The sequence below is a fragment of the Palaemon carinicauda genome, chromosome 9 (assembly GCF_036898095.1).
Source record: "Palaemon carinicauda isolate YSFRI2023 chromosome 9, ASM3689809v2, whole genome shotgun sequence".
NCBI classification, from domain to species: Eukaryota; Metazoa; Arthropoda; class Malacostraca; order Decapoda; family Palaemonidae; genus Palaemon; species Palaemon carinicauda.
Window position 1 is genome coordinate 126900355 of NC_090733.1, and position 21233 is coordinate 126921587.

Sequence of the window (21233 nt, forward strand, 5' to 3'; positions counted from 1 at the left end):
TTGGTAACATCAGTGTTGTCAGGTTTATGAGGACAGAGGAGAATCTGTAGAGAATATGCCAGACTATTCGGTGTATGTGTAGGCAAAGGGAACCGTAACCAAAGAGAAAATACTGTTTGGCCAGTCAAACGACCCCATAATTCTCTAGCGGTAGTATGTCAAGGGGTGGCTGGTGCCCTGGCCAACCTACTATGATGTTCTTGGTTAATTGTCTTTAATTTGCATTACAGTCAATATGTTCGATGGCGGCCCGAGGGAAAGATAACACATTAGGTCTGACAAAACATTTCTTGCTTGCGTAGTACCATAGCCTCTGTACCACGGTCTTCCACTCTCTTGGGGTAGAGTTCTCTTGCTTGAGGGTACACTCGGCCACACTATTCTATATTATTTCTCTTCCTCTTGTTTTTTTTCAGTTTTTTTTATATAGTTTATTTTAATGTTACTGTTCTTAGAATATTTTATTTTAATTAATAATGACTTCTCTTATGTTTATGTATTTCCTTTCCTCACTGGGTTATTTTCCCTGTTGGAGCCTTTAGGCTTATAGCATCCTGGTTTTCCATCTAGGGTTGGTACCCTTGTAAGTAGTAATAAAAATGATAAGGATAATAATATTAATAATGATAATAATATTAGCAATAATAATGATAATAATAATGATAATAATTGCGTATTTATTGCAAATGAGTTTTCGCAATTCTGATTATGTCCCATCACGTTAATGACACGTCATCGAAACGAGGCCCATAAGGATATAAACATGATCTCTCTCTCTCTCTCTCTCTCTCTCTCTCTCTCTCTCTCTCTCTCTTTCTAGTATATATGGCTCCTTACTATCAGATACTGACGCCAAACCCATCCTGTTTATGGTTCAAAAAGTCGAGATATTTATAGGATAATGAATATCTACATTATTTTGTAGATAAAAAGACAAGCGTATCTTATTTGATAGGAATATTTGTAATCCATTTAATTTACGATATGTCATTGTGTTGATCGCATTTTCGTTTGAAAGGGAGTTCATATAGGTTGTCTTCAATGTGTTGTGATATTTTCATAATTTTGTCTTCCATTCTGTACACTCAGTCTTGTGTTGTTTGTGTTCCGTATAGAGGAGACACACACACACACACACACACACACACACACACACATATATATATATATATATATATATATATATATATATACATACATATATATATATATATATATATATATATATATATATATATACAAACACACACACACACACACACACACACATATATATATATATATATATATATATATATATATATATATATATATATATATATATACTGTATATATGTATATCTATACGTACATACTCACATATATATGTATGTATATATACACACACACACACACACATATATATACATATACATATATATATATATATATATATATATATATATATACATATTGAAAATTTTACATAATGACTTTGCCAACGTACTTAAAAGTAACAGCCATGAATTTAGCGCCGAGGAAAATGTCGCCTACTTAATTTTACTTTTTTCCTTTAGGGGCTGTTTTCCTGGTCCTATCACACAGGGGGGCCTTGTGCCCTACAGGACCTAAAAGATCTGTCTGTCGTATCCAGTCTTAGGTATTTAGCATATCACACAGCGTGTCCCGTGTGTATTGTGAAATCCACATTTTCGAAGTAGGCCTATTTAGAAAACAAGCCTTCAGTTTCTTCTTGAAAGCTTTAATATCTTTAGTCTTTCGGTTGTGTAGTGAGAGCTTGTTGTATAGTCTTGGGGGTCGCATATTTGAAAGTTCTAAAATCTGCAGTTGACTTACATCTTGGCTGCAGTAATTTAAAACCATCTGTAACTATTCTCGTGTCTACACGATTCGTTGACTGCAAAATATGTAGAAATTCTCTTAGATATTTTTGGACTTGGTTCTGATAACATGATGGGCTATTTCACATATCTGAAGCGCTATTACAGCTTTAATAGGAATCCAGTGTAATTTAACTAATACAGAAGTTGTCCTTTCTAGGGGTGGGACACCTTTTTATCACTCTTGCTTAGCACAGGCAAGAACTCAGTTTAAAGTTCCAGTCGCATCATCAATGTCATTTTTGGAAAAATAATGTGTATCATCGATAGATAGTTTAAACTTCACTTTATAATTCTTTAGTATTTTCTATAGACCCATAGTATACTGTATACAGTAGATACAGAATAAGATTGGGCCTTGTACAATTCCCTGTGGTACCCCTCAGTTTAATGGTTCATATGATGAATGAGTGTTTCCAATTTGTATACTGTAGTTTCTCTCAACTAAGTAGTCTTTTAAGTACTCAAAGGTTTGATCTTCAATACCGATGGACCGTAAATCATTAAGCAGCAGAATTTATGCACAGCTGTATCAAGAGCAGCACTGAGATCGAGTAATATCAAGAAACCACATTTGTTCTCATCCATCATTTTCAGCATATTCATTTACAACAGAGCAAATAGCTGTCTCCTTAAATGTGTGCATTTTCATTAATAGGGAAACATCCTTACATCACTGAGTATAATACATGTAATTGATGAACATAAACTTCTGTTTTTTGTTTTCCAAACATACCACGAAGTAAGTATATTGGTCACGTGGAACTTCACCTGCAGTCTGTTCTGATTTCTCAGAAAGATAAGTTGCCATAACTATTGGAAATGATATATCAATCATGAAATATAAATTCTCCCTCTTTGGGAGATATTTACAATTAACATTTATGAGTTACAATATGTGAAATGGTTCCGTTTAGCATAGCGCACAACGTAAGACAGCTGTCGTGAGAAAGAAAGAATGAACGAAAGAAAGAAAGATTTGTGTTTTGTAAACAATGGACACATTGTATTCAGCACACGCATGATAGATTAGTCTTCGCTTGTGGTTATATTTGATTCAAAATTAAAGCTTAATTAAAAAGTTTCTCTATATAAAGAGCAAGTATATTATTGGTCAAAGAAGTCTGCTATGTTTAAAGAAAAAAATATCTGGTCTTCCAGTCCAGTTGTTGGGCGGAAGGATTCACCTTTCCATCGGCACCTCCTTGGTTTTCTTCTTTATTTTAATTGTTTTATTTTCTTCTCTCTTTTTTTCCACATCTGATAAATATATTCTTTTCTTTTCTCTATTCCTTCATTCTTAAACAGCACGGTTCCTATTATCTTCTTATGAGTTTACATTTAGCGCTTTGCTGACATGCCACCTAGTGGTACTTTGGAGAGGCAAATTCAGTATTGCCAAAACTATAAAATTAAATGGCGTTGATTTCAAAACATAAACAAAGGTATTTTGAAGGCTTGCTATTTATATATGACTAACTTCATACCACAGTTAACAACTTTAGAATACCAATAATTTAGAATGCAATTGTTTTATAGGTTATAAGGAATATTTAAGAAGACGGAGGCCTATGTTTATCAATCACCGGGAGAAAGGAGAGATCTGGTAACAGTGTAAGAGAGCAATATCTTGGTACTGCGACGCCTCAAAACAGCTGAGAGAACAAACAAAATAATACCGGCCACCTCTGACCTCCCAGAGTTAATAAATGCAGCACGTAACAGTAAGTTAATGAACGATCGGTACCCACGGATTGATTGTGCTGTGTGAAATGGTGGGTCATTTGCGTGAAAGAAGGTTTTCGATGGCGAAAAAAGAAAGGAAAGTTATCTCAACCTTCAGTGTAGGGGGAGGAGGGAGGACGAGTGTTTACCACAGATCTACGCTTTCTACGTCATAATTGATACATTTGGGAGGAAATGTTGTCCTCTACCACATGTGTGTAACGTTTGTCGTATTTTGTGAATACACTCCTTAATGATTGTATTCTAGTGCTCCATTTTGTCTTGAACGTGAATTCAACGTGTATTCACGTGAAAGCAACCTTAAGCTGTTACGGTATTCCAAGTTATTCTATTCACGTGAAAGCAACCTTAAGCTGTTACGGTATTCCAAGTTATTCTATTCACGTGAAAGCAACCTTAAGCTGTTACGGTATTCCAAGTTATTCTATTCACGTGAAAGCAACCTTAAGCTGTTACGGTATTCCAAGTTATTCTGTCGTGGGCTTTTGGGACGATATCTGACCCACTGTATAGTGTACTCTTGTCAAAGTGATTTAACCACTTTAAGGAAAAATGAACACAGTACTTAGACATCCAAACTGAGTGAAACTGATAAAGCGCAGCCCCTTTATGGAAGATTCTTCCTTTGTGGCTACTCACAGAATTAACCAGAGGTGGCTATGACTAACCAGAAGTTGAAACTAGACAGACTCTCTCTCTCTCTCTCTCTCTCTCTCTCTCTCTCTCTCTCTCTCTCTCTCTCTCTCTCTCTCTCTCTCTCTCTCTCTCCTGATAGTCTTGCTGAGCATATATATTTCATAAGGTAAAGTTTCCATTCCTTGAATAATTGAAACCAACATTTTTTTTCGAAATTATAATCCCAGGTTATTTGGCAGTTTTATCCTATTGTGGTAATAAGACTGGCAGATGGTGAGTTTTAAAATCTGATTAACCAGTACATCTTGGAGGTCACAAGGGTAAGTTTATCAGACAAAGATCAGTGAGCCATATGTAATCCACAGAATGGTTGATCTTGGAGTATAAAATGCAGTGTATGAAACAGCATAAGCTAAAAACTAACGATTGGAAACTTAAACAACTTGTGGAAACAGTACACAGTGTGTACAGGTATTTCACAATGAAGATGAACAGCGCCCTTTTCCTTACATAACCAAAACATGTATTCGCACGTCTGAAGCCATGAATGTTACTGAATAACAGTTCGTTGAATAATCATGCAAGAAAAATGTGGAAAATCTAATTTTCAAGAATGAACAAAGCATTGTCTTCATACTGTGACTGTTCTAGATGACTCCAACAAATATGTTTTAAGAAGAACAGTGTTTTAACTTTTATGCACGAAAGGAAATCCCCACTTTTGAAAGAAATACTGGTGGAAGGTGAAGAAAACATTCCATTCAGTGGATGCAAGGAATCTCAAAGGAAAGTCTATATTATATAATTTTATGTAGATAGAGAGAGAGAGCGAGCAAACATTAACTTGACTTTTTCTTTAAGAAATCCTAATCTTATAAGCTGAAAGACCCTTGATTGATGGATGTGACCCGAATACCACAAGCACGGAAATATCGGTAATGAAAGATAAGTATATGACAAGGGCAGAGCAATTAAAAAAATTTAAAAGGTCTTTTCACTAAATAACTCTTCCAAGTTGATTATGCTCAGTTGTCATATTTTGATTAGATATATATATATATATGTGTGTATATATATATATATATATATATATATATATATATATATGTATATATATATATATATATATATATATATATATATATATATATATATATATATATATAGTGTGTGTGTGTTACAATTAACAAGTTATTATTGTAAAGATGTTGATGTTATTTAAGTGATCTTGTGCCAGCAAGTACAGTTGTAAAGAAAGGGTGAGGGAAAATAGGATACTCATCCCTGTATTCCTATTAATCTCTTAATTTGGCTTTATTGTTGTTTTCAAAGGTTTTCGACCTGTCTGTAAAGACTGCTTCCTTCGAGGAAAAGTTAACTAAGTGTTTAGTTGTGGCAAAGAGCTCTTCTCAGCGGCCACCACCGAATGGTTTGACTATAGGCATACTGGGTTGAATTATGGTTGGAACATATAGTATTCTAAGGGGGTTGGTTGTCGCAGGGGGTGTACCCCCCCCCCCCCCCCCACAGTAGGAAAGGATAAGGCTCCTACGTTAGGGTAAGTGGGGAGCCTTAGGTTAGATGGTGTTTTTTTGTGACTTGCCCTTGTAACATTTATTTTTTTCTGTCTCCCATGAAACTACAAAGGCTCCATTGGTCACTTTATTATTTACATGAAGTAGTGTCCTGGGGGTCTATGTATGATAGCGGCCACCTGTATGAATGATGACGACTGATGTGGAATACGGCAGTCTAAGGGGGGTTCACGGGGCCGTTAGCTGTCCCGTTAGGTAAGGACATATCTTGTAGGTTAGGTTAGGGAGGGAAATTTAGGTTAATTGATGTCCATTTCTTATGCAGGCAAGAGGAACTGGCCGCTGATATGCAAAGGCTCCGAGTTTCGCTTAATCCTGCTGTTACAAATTGTAAAAAATCATTGGAGTGTATGTATGATAGCGGCCACATGTATGCATGATTACGGATAACTTAGTGTAAGGGGGGGGGGTTGGCGGGGGGGGGGGGGGGGGGGGGGGGCGCATTAGCCCCCCCCCCCCCCCCCCCCCCTGTCAGGTAAGTAGGTAAGGACATGGGTTGTAGGTTAGAGGGAGAAGTTTAGGTTAGTTGATGTCCTTTTTTCATGCATGGAGGAGGAACTGGCCGCTGATATACGAAGGCTCCAAGTTTCGCTTAATCTTGCTGTTACAAATCGTAAAACACCATTAACCATAAATATTTTGGTTTTATAGTGTAGTGTAGTTACAACATTGGGAGCGGATAATTGAATAGATCTCTTGAGGTGCACTATTACGAACCCTGTAACCTATATTTGGCGGCGACTAAACCCAATAGCACAACTTTTGGCTCATTTGAAAACTTGAAAGAAGTGAGAACTGAAGACTTGGTAAAAGTAATTTAACCTCACGTAGGATCCTGGTCTTACCAGACTGGTTTATTTTGTTGGTGCATATGGGAAGGGATACATTCCAAAATGGGGTTCAATTAAAGAAATCTGTAATATTAGTCAGGACATTGAAACTTACATAATTGAATAGATCTTTGCAAGCACGTTATTTTGGATAAAAAGATACCCGGTTTGCACCTTTTCTCATCTTGGCACATACCCCAGGAGCCTCCTCTTACCCGGTAGTTCAGGAAAACACATAGGTGGTGCTTCTGTCATAAGTTACTTGTTCGAAGAGAGTAAAGGGCGCAATGTTTTATATTCTAAACATCTTTAGTTTTTATTTTCAATATTGAAATATGCAATATAATCATAGCTCTTATTTTATTTGTCATGTTAATAAGAAAAGGTTAGGGTAGAAATGTGTGTCATATGTTACTGTAGTCTGATCATTGGAAATGGAAGGCAAGTCCATGTTCGAACAGCTGTTGGAGCTCAAAGCTACTACTCGCCACTTTGTGAAGTGTGTATTTTGTATTCACCCCTTTAAGTTTGTATAAATGATGATTAACGCTGAAATACTAGCCCACTGCGCTAACGTGCGTAGCGAAACATGCTCTGCTTTCCAGAGCATAGGAGCAATGAGATAATGTTTAATCATGCGAAGCGAGCATACAGTAGAAGAAAACCAATAAATAATTAGCTCAATTTGTTGATATATGATACTTTAATTGTTAGTGAAACTGGAATTCGTTATAAGAAATGGACGAATGCTGACCAGTATGCCATTTTTCTTTATGTTTAATGTGGGCTGGGGCATAGTAACTTAAGTATCGATTGATTAAAATGTGAAGATTAATTCTCACTCTTAACTCCGTTATTTACATTTGGGAGTTTGATGGCAAGTTGTTGTGTGTGCATGGCTTGTATTCGCTTTTGTCAGCAGTTCTGTTTTTAGTATGACATAATCATTACCAGGCTTTTTTAACCAATTACGAGCTTCCAAATATTTATGCAAAAGTTCCCTGATGTTGTTCTACAACAGCCATTTTTTATCCACCCTCCCCTTTAGTTTCAGCTCCATCATTGCATAAAGACGTCTCCAAGAGAGAAGTACAATCTATTTAGAAATTTTGTGTAATTTTTTTCTAAATTCAGTGTAATTTCATCTATGTCGGCAATTGATTATGATGAAAACGCTCTCCATTCAGTGTATAGCTGCTGTTGCTCATGTGAAAGTAAAAATTAATTGAAAATAATGACCCACGGGGCTTGCGAGGGCAGCTCAACATGTACCGCTTGCCAGTACATAGGAGTAGTGATATAGTTAATTTTGCGAACATATCGAGCCACGGTGGAGCGAAAACCATTAGAATCACCGTTACAAACTTTCTGAGCCCTGGGGTCTTTGAAGGTTACCGATTAGAAAGAAACTGACAAGAAGGTTTGAACTTATTGATGACAAGAATGTATTTGTCCGGGAATTTTAAACTGTGATGACAAGAGAGGAATTTGTCCAGCAAATTTAAACTGCTTGATGACAAAGAGTGTATTTAACTGAAAAGTTTAAAATGAACAGCTTGATTAAGAAGCCTTTTAATTTTAGTCAGCTGAAAATTTGCTGAGAGGAACTTGCAGTCTGGTATTTTCTGGTCAATGAATTTATCACTTTATCAGTTAATGTTATCAGTAATCAGTTATCATTATCATTTTGTTCAAACTAATAAACCTTCCATTATTTATACATGGATATATCTTTCGGCAAAGCTGGAAGGTAGCCAATTAGACTTTTTGGTGCAAGGTGGCAACCCTACCTAGAGCCTGGTCAGTTATTATCATTAATTATTTTACAATACTGTACAGTTATGTGAATTGATGAGGAAGTTGTTAGCTCCAATCTTCAAATAAGGCTTCCCTTACTCGCTAACTCACTGAAAGTAAGCCAACCTCAAGAAAATTTTTCCAATTCATACTAGTGAGTTGTTTGTAATGAAGTGATATTCCAGCTCATGACTCTGATCACCACAAAACCTGAGAAGGAAAAGAAGGTTGATTGTGTTTACAATTGAGAAGACAACAAAATGATATAGAGAAGGTACTCTTTGGAACAGTGCGAATAGGCTAACTTAAGTAACCGAAACATATTCTTTAACATATAGTTTTACTGTAGTGTGAATTTTAACCGTTTTTGCCTGTTATTTTCGTCATATGAAGAAAAAATGAAGCCATTACATGCATGAATTGGGAAAGAAATACATATAATAGGAGCAATTCACAGTGCAGTGTTGCATGTTTTGCCATGATTTCTGTCAATGCCATTTGTATGTGATCTGGTTCCAAGCACTAGTAAGCAACACATTCCCTTCATGTTATGTACCCAAACTATTGCAATATTTTCTAGCCTCTAGGAGGGACTGAACAAGAATGAGATTAATGGTTAGAATGTAATGTGCTAAGAAGCTTATATCACACAAAGGTAACTGAGAGATGTGCCATTCAGAGACTAGAAAAAAAATATATAAGTGCAGGTGCTATTAATGATTTATATTGTTTAATTTGGTCTTCAGACTATTAATCAGCCAAATACGAATACAATGCATTGTTTTGATTATACAGTTGTGTAACTATGTTCTTACTATTGCCCCTAATAGTAAGAGGAATATTTAATTAAAAAGTTCTCTCTCCCCTCAGTAAGTACCCTTAAGCTGTGACCATGGATGGGCCAAGTGGGGGAGGTACTGACAACAGAGCAGACGATGGAGTCTGGCAGGGTAGAAAGTATGATGCAACACACCAGATAAAACAGTTTCTTGGAGTTCCAACTGAAGACGACGAGAAGCCAGTTGTTGAATGTGGCGTACGATCTCCCCCACAAAATATTCCTCATCACAGACAGGTACAGTTATTTTTTTCCTTTTTGAAGACTGTGTAGGTTATTAAGATTGCCTCCTTTTGCCCATACTTTTTCTTATCCATTTTATCTCTTGCTCCTTCATATCTCATATTCATTGTCAACTTTAACATCTACATGTTCATAAAACTCCAGTACTATTTGTCTGAATGGGCAATATTCCCTGTTTAGAGGTGTATTTGACACACAGTGTTCGACACTCTCTGGAATGACAATCGGGTGACATGAGGATTGGAAGAAATTCTGCCGCCGTGCACCAGTTTATAAATATTGGTAGAGGCAGCTCATTATTTAGTTCCTTGGGTAGCCCATAGGTGGACTGTTGTTCCTAAATCCCCAAACCCCGTAGAGGTGGTAGTGCCAACAGCTCAGTTCATAAGGTGCACTGTAGGCATTAATTTAGAATTTGTATTTGTTCCTACACTAAATACAAACCCTCATTCTTTACTACAGGAGATATTCTAGCGCGAGCTGGAAAATATGGCAGAAAACCTTAACAAGGTCGTTAACGACCGGGCCGGTAGTTATCCACCTGTTAGGGGTGGGGGACTGCCGGTCGGTAGCTACTGAATACCTTCAATCGAATTCTAGCCGTCGCAGTGGTAGCACCGCTGCTCCTGCTTTTGTTTGACTGGCAGACTAGCCTTTCTTTAGTGTGTTTTTGATTAACTTTTTTTTTTCTTTATTAGATGTGATGTCTTCTATTATGAGGAAGTGTCCCGGGATTCCCCCGAAACCTTGTGGCACATTCATGTCACCACCGGAGGTGGATCCTCATTCCTTATGCCCTTCGTGCAGAGGTCATAGATGTTCTGAAGGCTCCCCCTGCCAAGTATGTAGAGAATGGTCGCCCTCTCAGTGGGATAAGTTCGTGAAGAGGAAGAAGAAGAAATCCAAGGAGGGTTCGTTACCTCCAGGTTCGCCGTCAAAAGGTAAGGAGTCTCGGGCCTCTTCTTCGGCCTCTCGATCTCTCCCTTCAGACTCTTCCTTGCCTCCCTCCTCCTGGGGGAAGTCAAGGAAGAGCGGCACCATTGACTTAACCCCCATTCCCCCTGGTCAGGCAGATCACGTTGCCCCTCCCAGTGGGACAGTTTCTTCCACCATCGGGAATAACTCTATTACCGCTTCTATTCCATATCACGTATGAGCGGTATGGCCTGCCCTTGGACTTCCTGGTTCCCCTTCGGTGGAAGTGTGGAAGCAGTTCCTCGTGGGCACAGTCTTACCTCAGGTCCCTTCTGTTTTGGAACCTTCGGGAGTTTCGGACCTCGCCTACATCCTGTCAACCCAGTCGGCGGCCGCTGAAGTGTCGGCAGATGTAGTAACTTTAGCTCCCACGGCGCCTACTTCGCTTTTCGCTTGCGCTTCTACGAAACCACAACGTCGCAAGCGTGATCATCGCTATACCTCCCCCTCCCCCTCCTCCTCTTCCTCATTGTCTTCGTCCTCCTCAGAGTCTAGGAGGGAGAGAGAGAAGAGGAAAAGAAGAGCTCGCTCTCCTTCGCCCAGACGTTCTCGTCGGAGAGAGAGGCAACCTAGGAAGAGACATTACCGTTCTCGCTCTTCCTCGCCTTCTATCTCTTCACAAAATGTCTGGCCGAGAGACGATAAGCGCTCTCGTCATAAACATAAAAAGAGTGCATCCTCGCGTCATCGTTCTGCCTCGCGATCGTCTTCCTCTCACGAGGGATCATCTAGGCGCTGTAAGAAGAAGAGCTCTACGAGACGTTCTCGCTCTTCGTCACGAGAGAGTTCTCCTAAGCGTAATAAGCGCTCCCGTTGGAGCGATTTTTCATCTAATTGCCCCTGGAGCGCGACCAAGTAAAGAGAGCACTCTGAGCGCGATCCCTCTCCTTCACATATATACTTGAGGAGCTCAGATCGCTCTAGGGAAGCGAGAAAGAGCACTTCTTCTCGCCATTGCTTCGTATCAACAGAGAAAGAGCGCTCCCGTCCTTCAACCTCCCGATCGTGCAAGTCTCCGGACATATCCGCGGGGGGTCATTCACCTCACCCTTGCGTTTCAGACAGAACAGCTCCGGTTCCCGTACTTCCTAACAAGTTACGGAATATGAGCCTCACGAGAACCTCGGAAGACGCAGGGGTTCAACCCTTCTTCTCCTCGGTTGAAAACAGGAAAAAGGCCAGACCGCCGATCAATGCAACCTCTTACTGAGACAGTACCGTTAATTTAGTCGCCTACGCCTAAACCATCGACTTCCAGGCAAGATCAGGCGCGCGGCGCCATTAGCCAGCTCTCAGCCTTCCCTTGCAATAACGGCTATGGAATATTCTACGTCGCCGTTACCTCCAGGCAAGGGCTTCTATCGCCCTCCCTCGCGAGGAATTAGCGCGACCGGAAGATTCTTCTGAAGAACAACCATCAAAGGATTTAGAGTCCTCCTACCCGAGGGCTCTAAGAACGATGTGTAATATCTCAGGCCTTGGGGATTTACATCTGTCACCGTGACATACCAACGCTCCAGCTTTAAACAGACTATGTCGTCCTCCACCTAACCCTAAGACCAGAATCGAACTTCCCTGGTCTATTCACACTGCAGGAAGGTCTCACAGGCAGTCTGGGGGGAAACCGGTTCCTTGAAGTCTCAAGGATCCCATAAACTAATGCAATTTCCATTTTCGAGGCAAAAACGTTTTACAAGGTCTGAGACGCCAACCCTTCTCTGACCCTGGATCCCCTCAAAGCAAGGCTCACACCTGGCTGCTCTGCAGAGAGACTCTCTTCTCTCCCAGTCTCCTTCACCGCCACAGAAGCCTCGGCAATGGAAGCATCGTCAATGTCCCGTTTGGAGGCATTATCCTGGTTTGACACGTGGTCAGGCACAGTCGGCTACCTAGAGAGTCACGAAGACCTATCAAACCAAATTCCATGCAGTCCCTGCAGAAAATCCTAGTGGTTGGGGCCAAAACAATGGATTTCCTATCTGCTACGACTGCAACCATGTGGGACAACTGGATTCTAAAAAGGAGGGAATCAGTGGTTTCCAGACTTCATAGGAGCATCGGTAAGACCGAGAAGTCAGATTTGAGGAACTCGGATCTTCTGCAACCTCTCCTCTATTCTAAACAGGTAGTTTCCTCTGCCTTAGATAATTGGAGGAAAGAGACGCAGGACACCGCGATGCAAAAGGCTGCTTCCCTTCGCACAATGCAACAGCAGACAACTCCACAACCCAAAACCACAACCGCAACTCCACTCCCAGTCAAGAGCCTCAGCTGCCCCTCTTTTATAGCCAAACCTATGGGCAGAGGAAAGTCGGCTCCTCCTAAGGCTAAAGGCAGAGGGAGGAACCCTAGACAGAAATAGGGTCACGGCTCCCCCCTCACAGTACGTAGGAGGTGCCTGCAGGGGAGTTGGAGAAGGTGGAAGGCTATGGGGGCCATGCAATGGACCATCAAGGTTCTTCGTTGGGAGTACCGCATCCCCATCATAGACTTTCCTCCTCCTCTAATTCCTCCCCCGATCTCATCCTCCCAGATCCCTCGGGATCCAGGGAAACAGTAAGCCCTAGCTCGGGAGATCCAGAGCATGCTCCTAAAAGGCGCCATTCAAGAGGTCTCCAACGCCTCCCTGGGGTTTTTCAGTCGCCTCTTTCTGGTAGAGAAAGCCTCGGGAGGTTGGAGACCTGTAATCGATCTCTCGACCTTGAACCAGTTTGTGAAGCAAACTTCATTCAAAATGGAGACAGCTCCGTGACCCAAGCGGTGCATCCAGGAGACTTTATGGCATCGGTGGACTTAAAAGATGCATATTTCCAAGTGCCGATCCATCGCACATCTCAGAAATTCCTGCGATTTCTGGTTCAGGGTTGAATCTTCGAGTTCAAAGTCCTATGCTTCGGCCTCTCGACCGCCCCACAGGTCTTTATAAAGGTTTTCGAATTCGTATCTTCGTGGGCTCACAAGCACGGAATACGTCTGCTAAGATACCTGGACGATTGGCTACTCCTGGCCTCGTCTAGGGAGCTAGCTCTGGATCACCTGAGAAGACTTCTAGACCTTTGCAAGGACCTGAGGATCCTTGTAAACGCAGAGAAGTCTTACTTGACTCCAACCCAAGTCTAAAACTATCTGGGTATGTCCATCAACACCCAGGTAGGGAGGGTGTTCCCTTCGGAAGACAGACTTAGGAGACTGGATCAATCCATCGCCCATCTCCTGTCTCCACTATCGCCTACACCCAAGTCGTGGCAGAGTCTTCTGGGCCATCTTTCCTCCCTGGAAAAACTAGTTCCAGGCGGAAGATCGAGAATGAGAAATCTCCAGTGGCATCTGAAGACCCATTGGTCTCAAAAGATCGATTCCCCATTCTTGTCAGTGGAGGTTCCAGCTCTGGTGTTACAAGATCTTCATTGGTGGTCAACCAGAGAGAATACCCAAAAGGGCATTCCCCTCCTAAGCCCCAGTCCGAAGTTAAAACTCTTTTCGGACGCATCGCTACGGGGCTTTGGTTCCCACCTAGGCCCGAAATTAGCTCCGATAGAGCAAACTCTCCACATAAATCCCCTGGAATTATTAGCAGCCTGGAAAGGCCTAAAATTCTTTGTAAAAGATCTACAAGGACGAGAGGTGGTGCTGATGAGTGACAACTCCACAGCCGTCTCGTACATCAACAAACAAGGGGGTACTCTGGCAAGAGACCTCTGTCTGCTAGCGGTCCAGATTTGCCAGTGGGCGGAAGGTCACAACATTTCTCTCACGGCCAGGTTTATTCCGGGCCGGAGAAACATTTTGGCCTATCAACTGAGCAGGCATCAGCAAGTGTTGAGTGGCGAAGACAGTAATAGCTTTGTGGGGTTTCCCCACAATAGACTTGTTTGTCACTTCTCTGAATGCGAAACTTCCCCACTACGGGTCCCCAGTTCCAGACCATCAGGCAGCGATCCAGGATGCCCTGTAACATTCCTGGGACAACCTGGACGCATATGCCTTTCCACCCTTTTGCCTGCTCAGAAGGGTGATCAACAAATTCAGGACCTCCCGGAACTGCAAGCTAACTCTAATAGCTCCGGCATGGCCAAGCAGAGAGTGGTATGCAGACCTTCTTTCCATGCTGGTTAAAGTTCCAAGGTTTCTGCCTCCAGAACCCCTTCTGTTGATGCAGCCACACAGTGGTATCCCCCATAGGAGAATCCACTTCCTGAAGCTTCACGCTTGGAGGCTGTCCAGTCTCTCCTCAGAAGCAGAGGCTTTTTAAAGAAGGTGGCTGAGCACATGTCCAGGCACCTGCGCTAATCTTCCACAAACCTCTACCAAGCAAGATGGAGAGTGTTTGCAGCTTGGTGTAGAGGGCAAGGCGTGTCTCCACTCGATCCCTCTCTTCCATTAGTGGCAGACTTCCTAGTGTACCTCAGGGAGGAGAAGCTCCTCTCAGTCTCGGCAATTAAAGGCTATCGTTCAGCCTTAAGCCTCATCTGTAGACTGAGAGGGGTTGACCTTTCCACCTCAGAAGATATCACCTTGGTTTTGAGAGATCTTGCCCCCCAGTTGAGATTAGACCACCACCTTGGGACGTGTCCCTGGTCTTACGTTCCTTGAAGGAACCACCCTATGAGCCCTTAAATAGGACCTCTGACTACTTCCTAACCTTAAGACCGTCTTCCTAGTAGCTCTGGCCTCGGCAAAAAGGGTTAGTGAACTTCATGGTCTATCCTACGAAGTCACCCATTCTAGAGGATGGGGGGAAGTCTCGCTCAACTTTGTGCCAGGTTTTGTGGCCAAAACTCAGAATCCTTCATCGGCCGATGAGAGGTTTAGAGAATTTTAATTTTCCAGCCTCAATAGGGTAGCACAGGATACTGACCAATTGCTACTGTGCCCAGTCAGGGTGTTAAGGAAATACCTGAAGCGCACCAGACCTTTCAGACCACGCCTCCGTCATCTCTTCCTCAGTACCAACAAGGTAAAGAAGAGAATCTTTCGCAACACCATCCCTTTCTGGCTCAAGAAAGTTATTGCGAGAGCCATTCACGGAGACCCAGAGGCAGCTCAACCCAAAGCCCATCAAGTTAGGGGAGTGACTGCCTCACTGGCGTTTAAGAAGAATTTTTCAGTCTCCCAAGTCTTAAGAGCTGGAGTCTGGAAACGCCAATCTACATTCACCTTTCACTATTTATCCAATGGGACACATCGGTCTCTAAACACCTTTTCTATAGGGCCTATTCTGGCAGGTCAACAGGTGCTGTAGTTACCTTACGTCCTTTCAGGGGACAGTAGCCATTGGATGAGGATTCTGTGTTACACTAGGTTTTAGAAGGACATCCATCTATCTTCTGCACCTTCCTTCTTCCTCCCATCTGGGTATCCTAGTCTGTAACCAGTTTCAGCTGGACTCACCAATGGAAATAAGGTATGAAACTCATCTGACTCCCCTCTCAGGGTATAAGTTATACTCGTAGTCACGAGGGTTCCCCTTTTCAAGGTGAGAGTAATCCTAAGTATGATAGGGTGCAAGTCGTATGTTCCTGACCCTCTTCATCCTGAAACTCAAATCTACCCTCCATCACTGCCCCCCTAGGATAGTCCTAAGTCCTAGCTAGAATCCGATTGAAGGTAAACAGCAGCTACCGACCGGCAGTCCCCCACCACTACCAGGTGGGTAATTACCTGCCCGGTCGTTAACGACCTTGTTAAGGTTTTTCTGCCATATTTTCCAGCTCGCGCTAGAATATCTCCTATAGTAAAGAATTCGCGTTTGTATGTTAGGAAAAATACAAACTCTGTTATAAGTTTGTCATTCTCATACAGTTTGTTTTAGAATACCTAACCAAGTAGTCACATAAAACCCACCCTACCTCCATTGTTTACAATCTGTTGGTTGATGTGCAGCCATGTAGTCTTGTTAATTTATTTGATTTATCACTAACCGATTCAAACTGGGTTTTATAGCTCTGTGACTAATGGGCAAATATGAAAATTGATTTTATTTTCAAAATGTCTTATTTTAGTAGATTAACTCTTATCATACTTTAACAGGACCAGCCTATTAATAATCATCATTTGGATCGGTCTGGGAGTCCCTTAAATAGACATCATCGATGGGATAATCACAGGTATGATAATAGTTTTAGTAACAGGTATGGTAATTCTGTAGTTTGTAATGTTTGTCATGAATATGAAGTAAATCTCTCTGTCTCCTTTTTTTCTTTTTTCTTTTTTATACCAAAGGTAATACTGTATGCATGTACTATACATTACATTGTTTTATGATAACTTTGGCTTTTGCTTCTACCATCTTGATAGATATCATGATAACAAGCACAGAGGAGACTGTTACGGAAGTCCCAACAGAAACCACCCCAGGCTGTATGACCAGAATAGGACTCCACCTCACAGATATCATGAAATTAGACAACGACATGACAGTTATGGGAGTCCAGGTAACCACAGAGTTGGCAGTTATGATCGAGGGTACAGCAATAGTCCACGAAACCATCATCACATTCGGGACATGGCCAAGGATCACAAAGAATTACGTGCAAATGGTCCAAGACACATGAATACGTCCATGGGTGGTCACAGCGGTGGGGCACCAGATGCTGAAGCACCAGATTGTCCTCCTAGTCCAGAAGTGTTAGCAGAACTTGAGGAACAATTTTTATATCCCCTCAAAAAGGTAGAGTAAAATTTATTATTACAGTGGATGTGAAAAATAGTTTATGTAAGACTACAGAAATATTTATGTTTAGATAGATGTTTTATGAACCTGGAATAATGATGTTACTGTACAGCAATGTTACAATATATTTTCAAGCCATTCAATTGACTTTTCTCTTTTTTTTCATTACTACAGAAATCCCTCAAGTTTCCAAAAGCTAAATATTTCTGCCGATTATGTGATTACCACTGTGACTCTTTAGCCGTGTGTAGAAAACATATAATGGATAATAGGCACAGGAAGTTGAAAGAGGTAAGGTCACTCGCTCTCTCATTGTTATATTTTCCTTCTTTTTATTAGCTCTTACAATGTAGGTAATCAATACCTTATTACAATGTAAGCAATCAGTAGTTTATTCAAGAGTAGTGAAAAGTTAGAAATTTAAGCAAAGTTCATAGAAATAAATGTATATTTGTTCCTATCTAGATACAGACCCCTGTCATTTAAAAGGGTTTACTTCTAAATCGTTTTGCTACGATCAGAAAGAAAGAATTTTTGGGATGCTGGTAATAATGTATAGTTATCAGCTGTTCACCTACGGTACGGGCAAGCACTTTCAGCCTCAGAGAGGCTGTTCATTCTTCTGGTTGTTCCCCTGAACAGTCATATGCTACAGTCAGTCTCCATGCTGTGTTGCACCTAACCTTTGTGCCTTTCCTTTTCCTTGTGTTCTTGTGATTATGAATAGCACTCAAGGTAGTATTTTTACATGCCAGGCCTTGAAAGACGCCCTTGTGGAACCTTCATTAGCTAGTTCGTGTTAGATCCCCATCCTTTATGCCCTAGTTAACATGGTAAGCAGTGCTTGTATTCATCAACTTGTGATTTGGGAGGATGCATTTTTGCTCGGCGCAGTGGGTTCTGAAGAGCCAGTAGTTGGTCACAAACATGGGACCCTCCTCCAGCCTTAGTGTCGGCGGCTCAGGATCTCTGGTGGTGGCCAAGATAGAAATTGCTAGCATGCACAACCCTACAGGTTCCTCCTCCAGAGTTCCTTCTACTCTCTTTCCAAGGATGGGGTGCTGACCTTCGAAGGGAACAAATTTCAGGCTTGTGGTTGCAGGAAGACGAAGGCCTTTCGCATCAATTATCTGGAAATGAAAGCGGCGTATTTAGCGCTACTTCACTTCTCGTAGACCTTCAGAAGTCACTGTGTGGTGCTGATGAGCGACAACTCTACAGTTGTGACCTACATCACCAAAGCAAGGAGGCTCATTATCCCACCTGCTATGCCAACTAGCAGTGGAAGTCCACCGTTGTGTGCAAATCAGTGGTGTATCTCTTTCAGCCAGATTAATTCCTTGGAAGAAGAATGCCATTACTGACCATGGATGACAATTGGTTCCGAATGGTCTATGCTTCTAGTGGCAAAGAGTCTTGTGTCTTGTGGGGTTACCCGACACTAGACATGCTCGCCACTCACCTGAATGCCAAACTCCCTGTGTATTGCTCCCCAGTTCTGGACTCAGTAACACCCATGGGACGGACTGGACTTCCACGCTTTTCCTCCGTTCTGTCTGATTTGTCCGGTGCTGAACAGAATAGACCTATCCCTAGAAGTTAGTCATGCTAGTAGCCTCTAAGTGGCCGCAGTCAGACTGGTATCCAGACCTGCTGGATTTTCTCACAGAAGTCTCGAGAGAACTTCCAGAATGGCCAGACGTACTTTGAAAGTGCCAACCACACGTTGAAAGTTCCACAAGGCAGTCCACTGCTTATCTATTCACAATATGAGGCTATCCAGCATCTCTGAAAGAGAGGCTCTTCGGGACGGAATGCAAAACTACTTTCCAGATATCTCAGAAAGTCTTTCGCAGCAGTCTACCAAGCCAAGTGGTCAACTTTCTGTGATTGGTGTCGTAGGGAGAGTATTGCTCCAGTCAAGGTCACTATTCCCCTGATTGCTGACTATTTAGTGTTCCTGAGGAACAAGAAGTCCTCCTCAGTCACTGCGGTAAAAAGCTACCTCTCAGCCTTGAACCAAGTATTCAAACTGAAGGGACTCAATCTCTCCTCTTTGTGGGAACAATGCCCTCATCAGGAGTTTTGAACAGATCTGCCATACTCGAGAACTTGAACCACCCTCTTGGAATGGGATTAAGGTTCAAAGGTCCCTTAAAATGGCTCCTTGTAAAACCTTACATAAAGCTTTAAATTGAGGGATCATATCCTAAAGACTGTCTTCTTTCTTGGCTTAGTCTCAGCGAAGAGGATAAGCGAATTACATGGCTCATCCTAGCTTATTGTGCATTCCAATGGGTGAAGATAATCAGTTACTCTGCCCCGTAAGAACAGTCAGGAAACACCTGAAGAGGACAGTCTCTCTCACATTTATTCCCATTTGGTGCAGCAAAACCTTGGCACTTCAGCGAACGATGATTTCTTTAAAGCTAGTCGAGGCTACTACCTAATTACTGATAGCAAAAAACAAGCCTTCGATCCTTCTCCTGTCAATCTCCTCTGCCTTCCTCCTCTGCCAGCTTCTTTGTTACCTCAAGTCGACTTGTCTCCAAAGTAAGTACATTGTAGAAAACTATTTTATATCTTTATGTATACAGTACTCTTTCTCTCCAATATTTGTTATTTAGAAATTTATTTTCCTTATTTTATAACATGAAACATAAGAATATAGGGTGGCATTTTGAGGGTTGGAACAGATTGAGGGCATTATAAGTATTTTTAATGGGGGAAAATTTATTTGTTACATGAGCAAATTGAGATAACGAGCTTGGCCCGGAATTAATTAAACTCATAAATTAAGGTATCACTTTATTGAAAGACTACCCATAGGTCCCTAGATACCTTTTCTTTGGGTCCTATTGTTTCAGCTCAACTCTTACGGGACACTTAATATTAATCTTTTGTCATGGCATCAGTTATTCTCTGTATTGTAAGGGTATGAAAAGTGCATAGTCAGCGTGTACCTATCTTCTGCGACCAGTGAACCTAGAAATACTCCCATTGACCACACCCTAATGCAGGTAAGAATATCTTTTCTTTGTCATTATGTTCTATTATGTTGACATAATCCTTTGATGCTTGTGCTTGGTGATATATCTCTACATAGATCATGACTTAGAGGGATCTTACACTTCAGCCTCGCCTCTTCCTAAGCCGGCTAAACCGTCTTTTTTTTCTTACCATTTAATTTTTAAATCTTGTCAGTATTGTCCATGACATAGAGCTTAACCCTTTTACCCCCAAAGGACGTATTGGTACGTTTCACAAAACCCATCCCTTTACCCCCATGGATGTACCGGTACGTCCTTGCAAAAAAATGCTATAACATTTTTTTTTTTTCATATTTTTGATAATTTTTTGAGAAAATTCAGGCATTTTCCAAGAGATTGAGACCAACCTGACCTCTCTATGACAAAAATTAAGGCTGTTAGAGCAATTTAAAAAAAAAAATATACTGCAAAATGTGCTGGGAAAAAAATAACCCCCTGGGGGTTAATGGTTGGAAATTTCCAAAGAGCCTGGGGGTAAAAGGGTTAAGTAACCTGCTCTTGGCAGGTACTTCCTCCCACCTAAGGAGACTCCCCGTATAAATGACTCGGAAGTTTGTATCTACGTAGGAATAAACTACAAAAAATCTTATTTTTCCTAGCCATATAAACCTAAGACATTTATGCAATGGTCCCACCTCATTCACCCCACAAGTCTTGACCAGGATGGAGTCTCAGCAGCATGTAACACTGACGAACAGTGGAGTTTCCTAGTAACCTATTACTGTGTATAGTAACCAATTAGGCATCTTTTCTTACTTTCTGGTCGTAGAAAATCGACATTGGTATAAACCCTTATAAATGACTCTGGTTTTTATAGTTATCTCGGCTATCAAAAAAATCGTATGTGACATGAATTGCATTTACATATGCTACTATAGTTAAGAGAATACAAAAAGGGCATGAATGATGCATGCACATGCTCCCTTGCAGACAGTGCATACATTTGATGCATGATTGAGGAAAGAGGATT

The 21233-nt window shown here is 41.4% G+C and overlaps 1 protein-coding gene across 1 annotated transcript in view; it reads left to right on the forward strand.

Annotated features, from left to right (window-relative positions):
- The first annotated feature begins 3468 nt into the window (after nt 1–3468).
- LOC137646622 (terminal uridylyltransferase 4-like) overlaps nt 3469–21233 on the forward strand; it is a 35723-nt gene continuing 17958 nt past the window's right edge. The window contains exons 1-5 of the mRNA XM_068379730.1: nt 3469–3604; nt 9355–9559; nt 16571–16647; nt 16838–17210; nt 17388–17504. Coding sequence (XP_068235831.1) covers nt 9377–9559; nt 16571–16647; nt 16838–17210; nt 17388–17504 — 750 coding nt within the window. The 5' untranslated portion in view covers nt 3469–3604; nt 9355–9376. The remainder of the gene's footprint in view (nt 3605–9354; nt 9560–16570; nt 16648–16837; nt 17211–17387; nt 17505–21233) is intronic.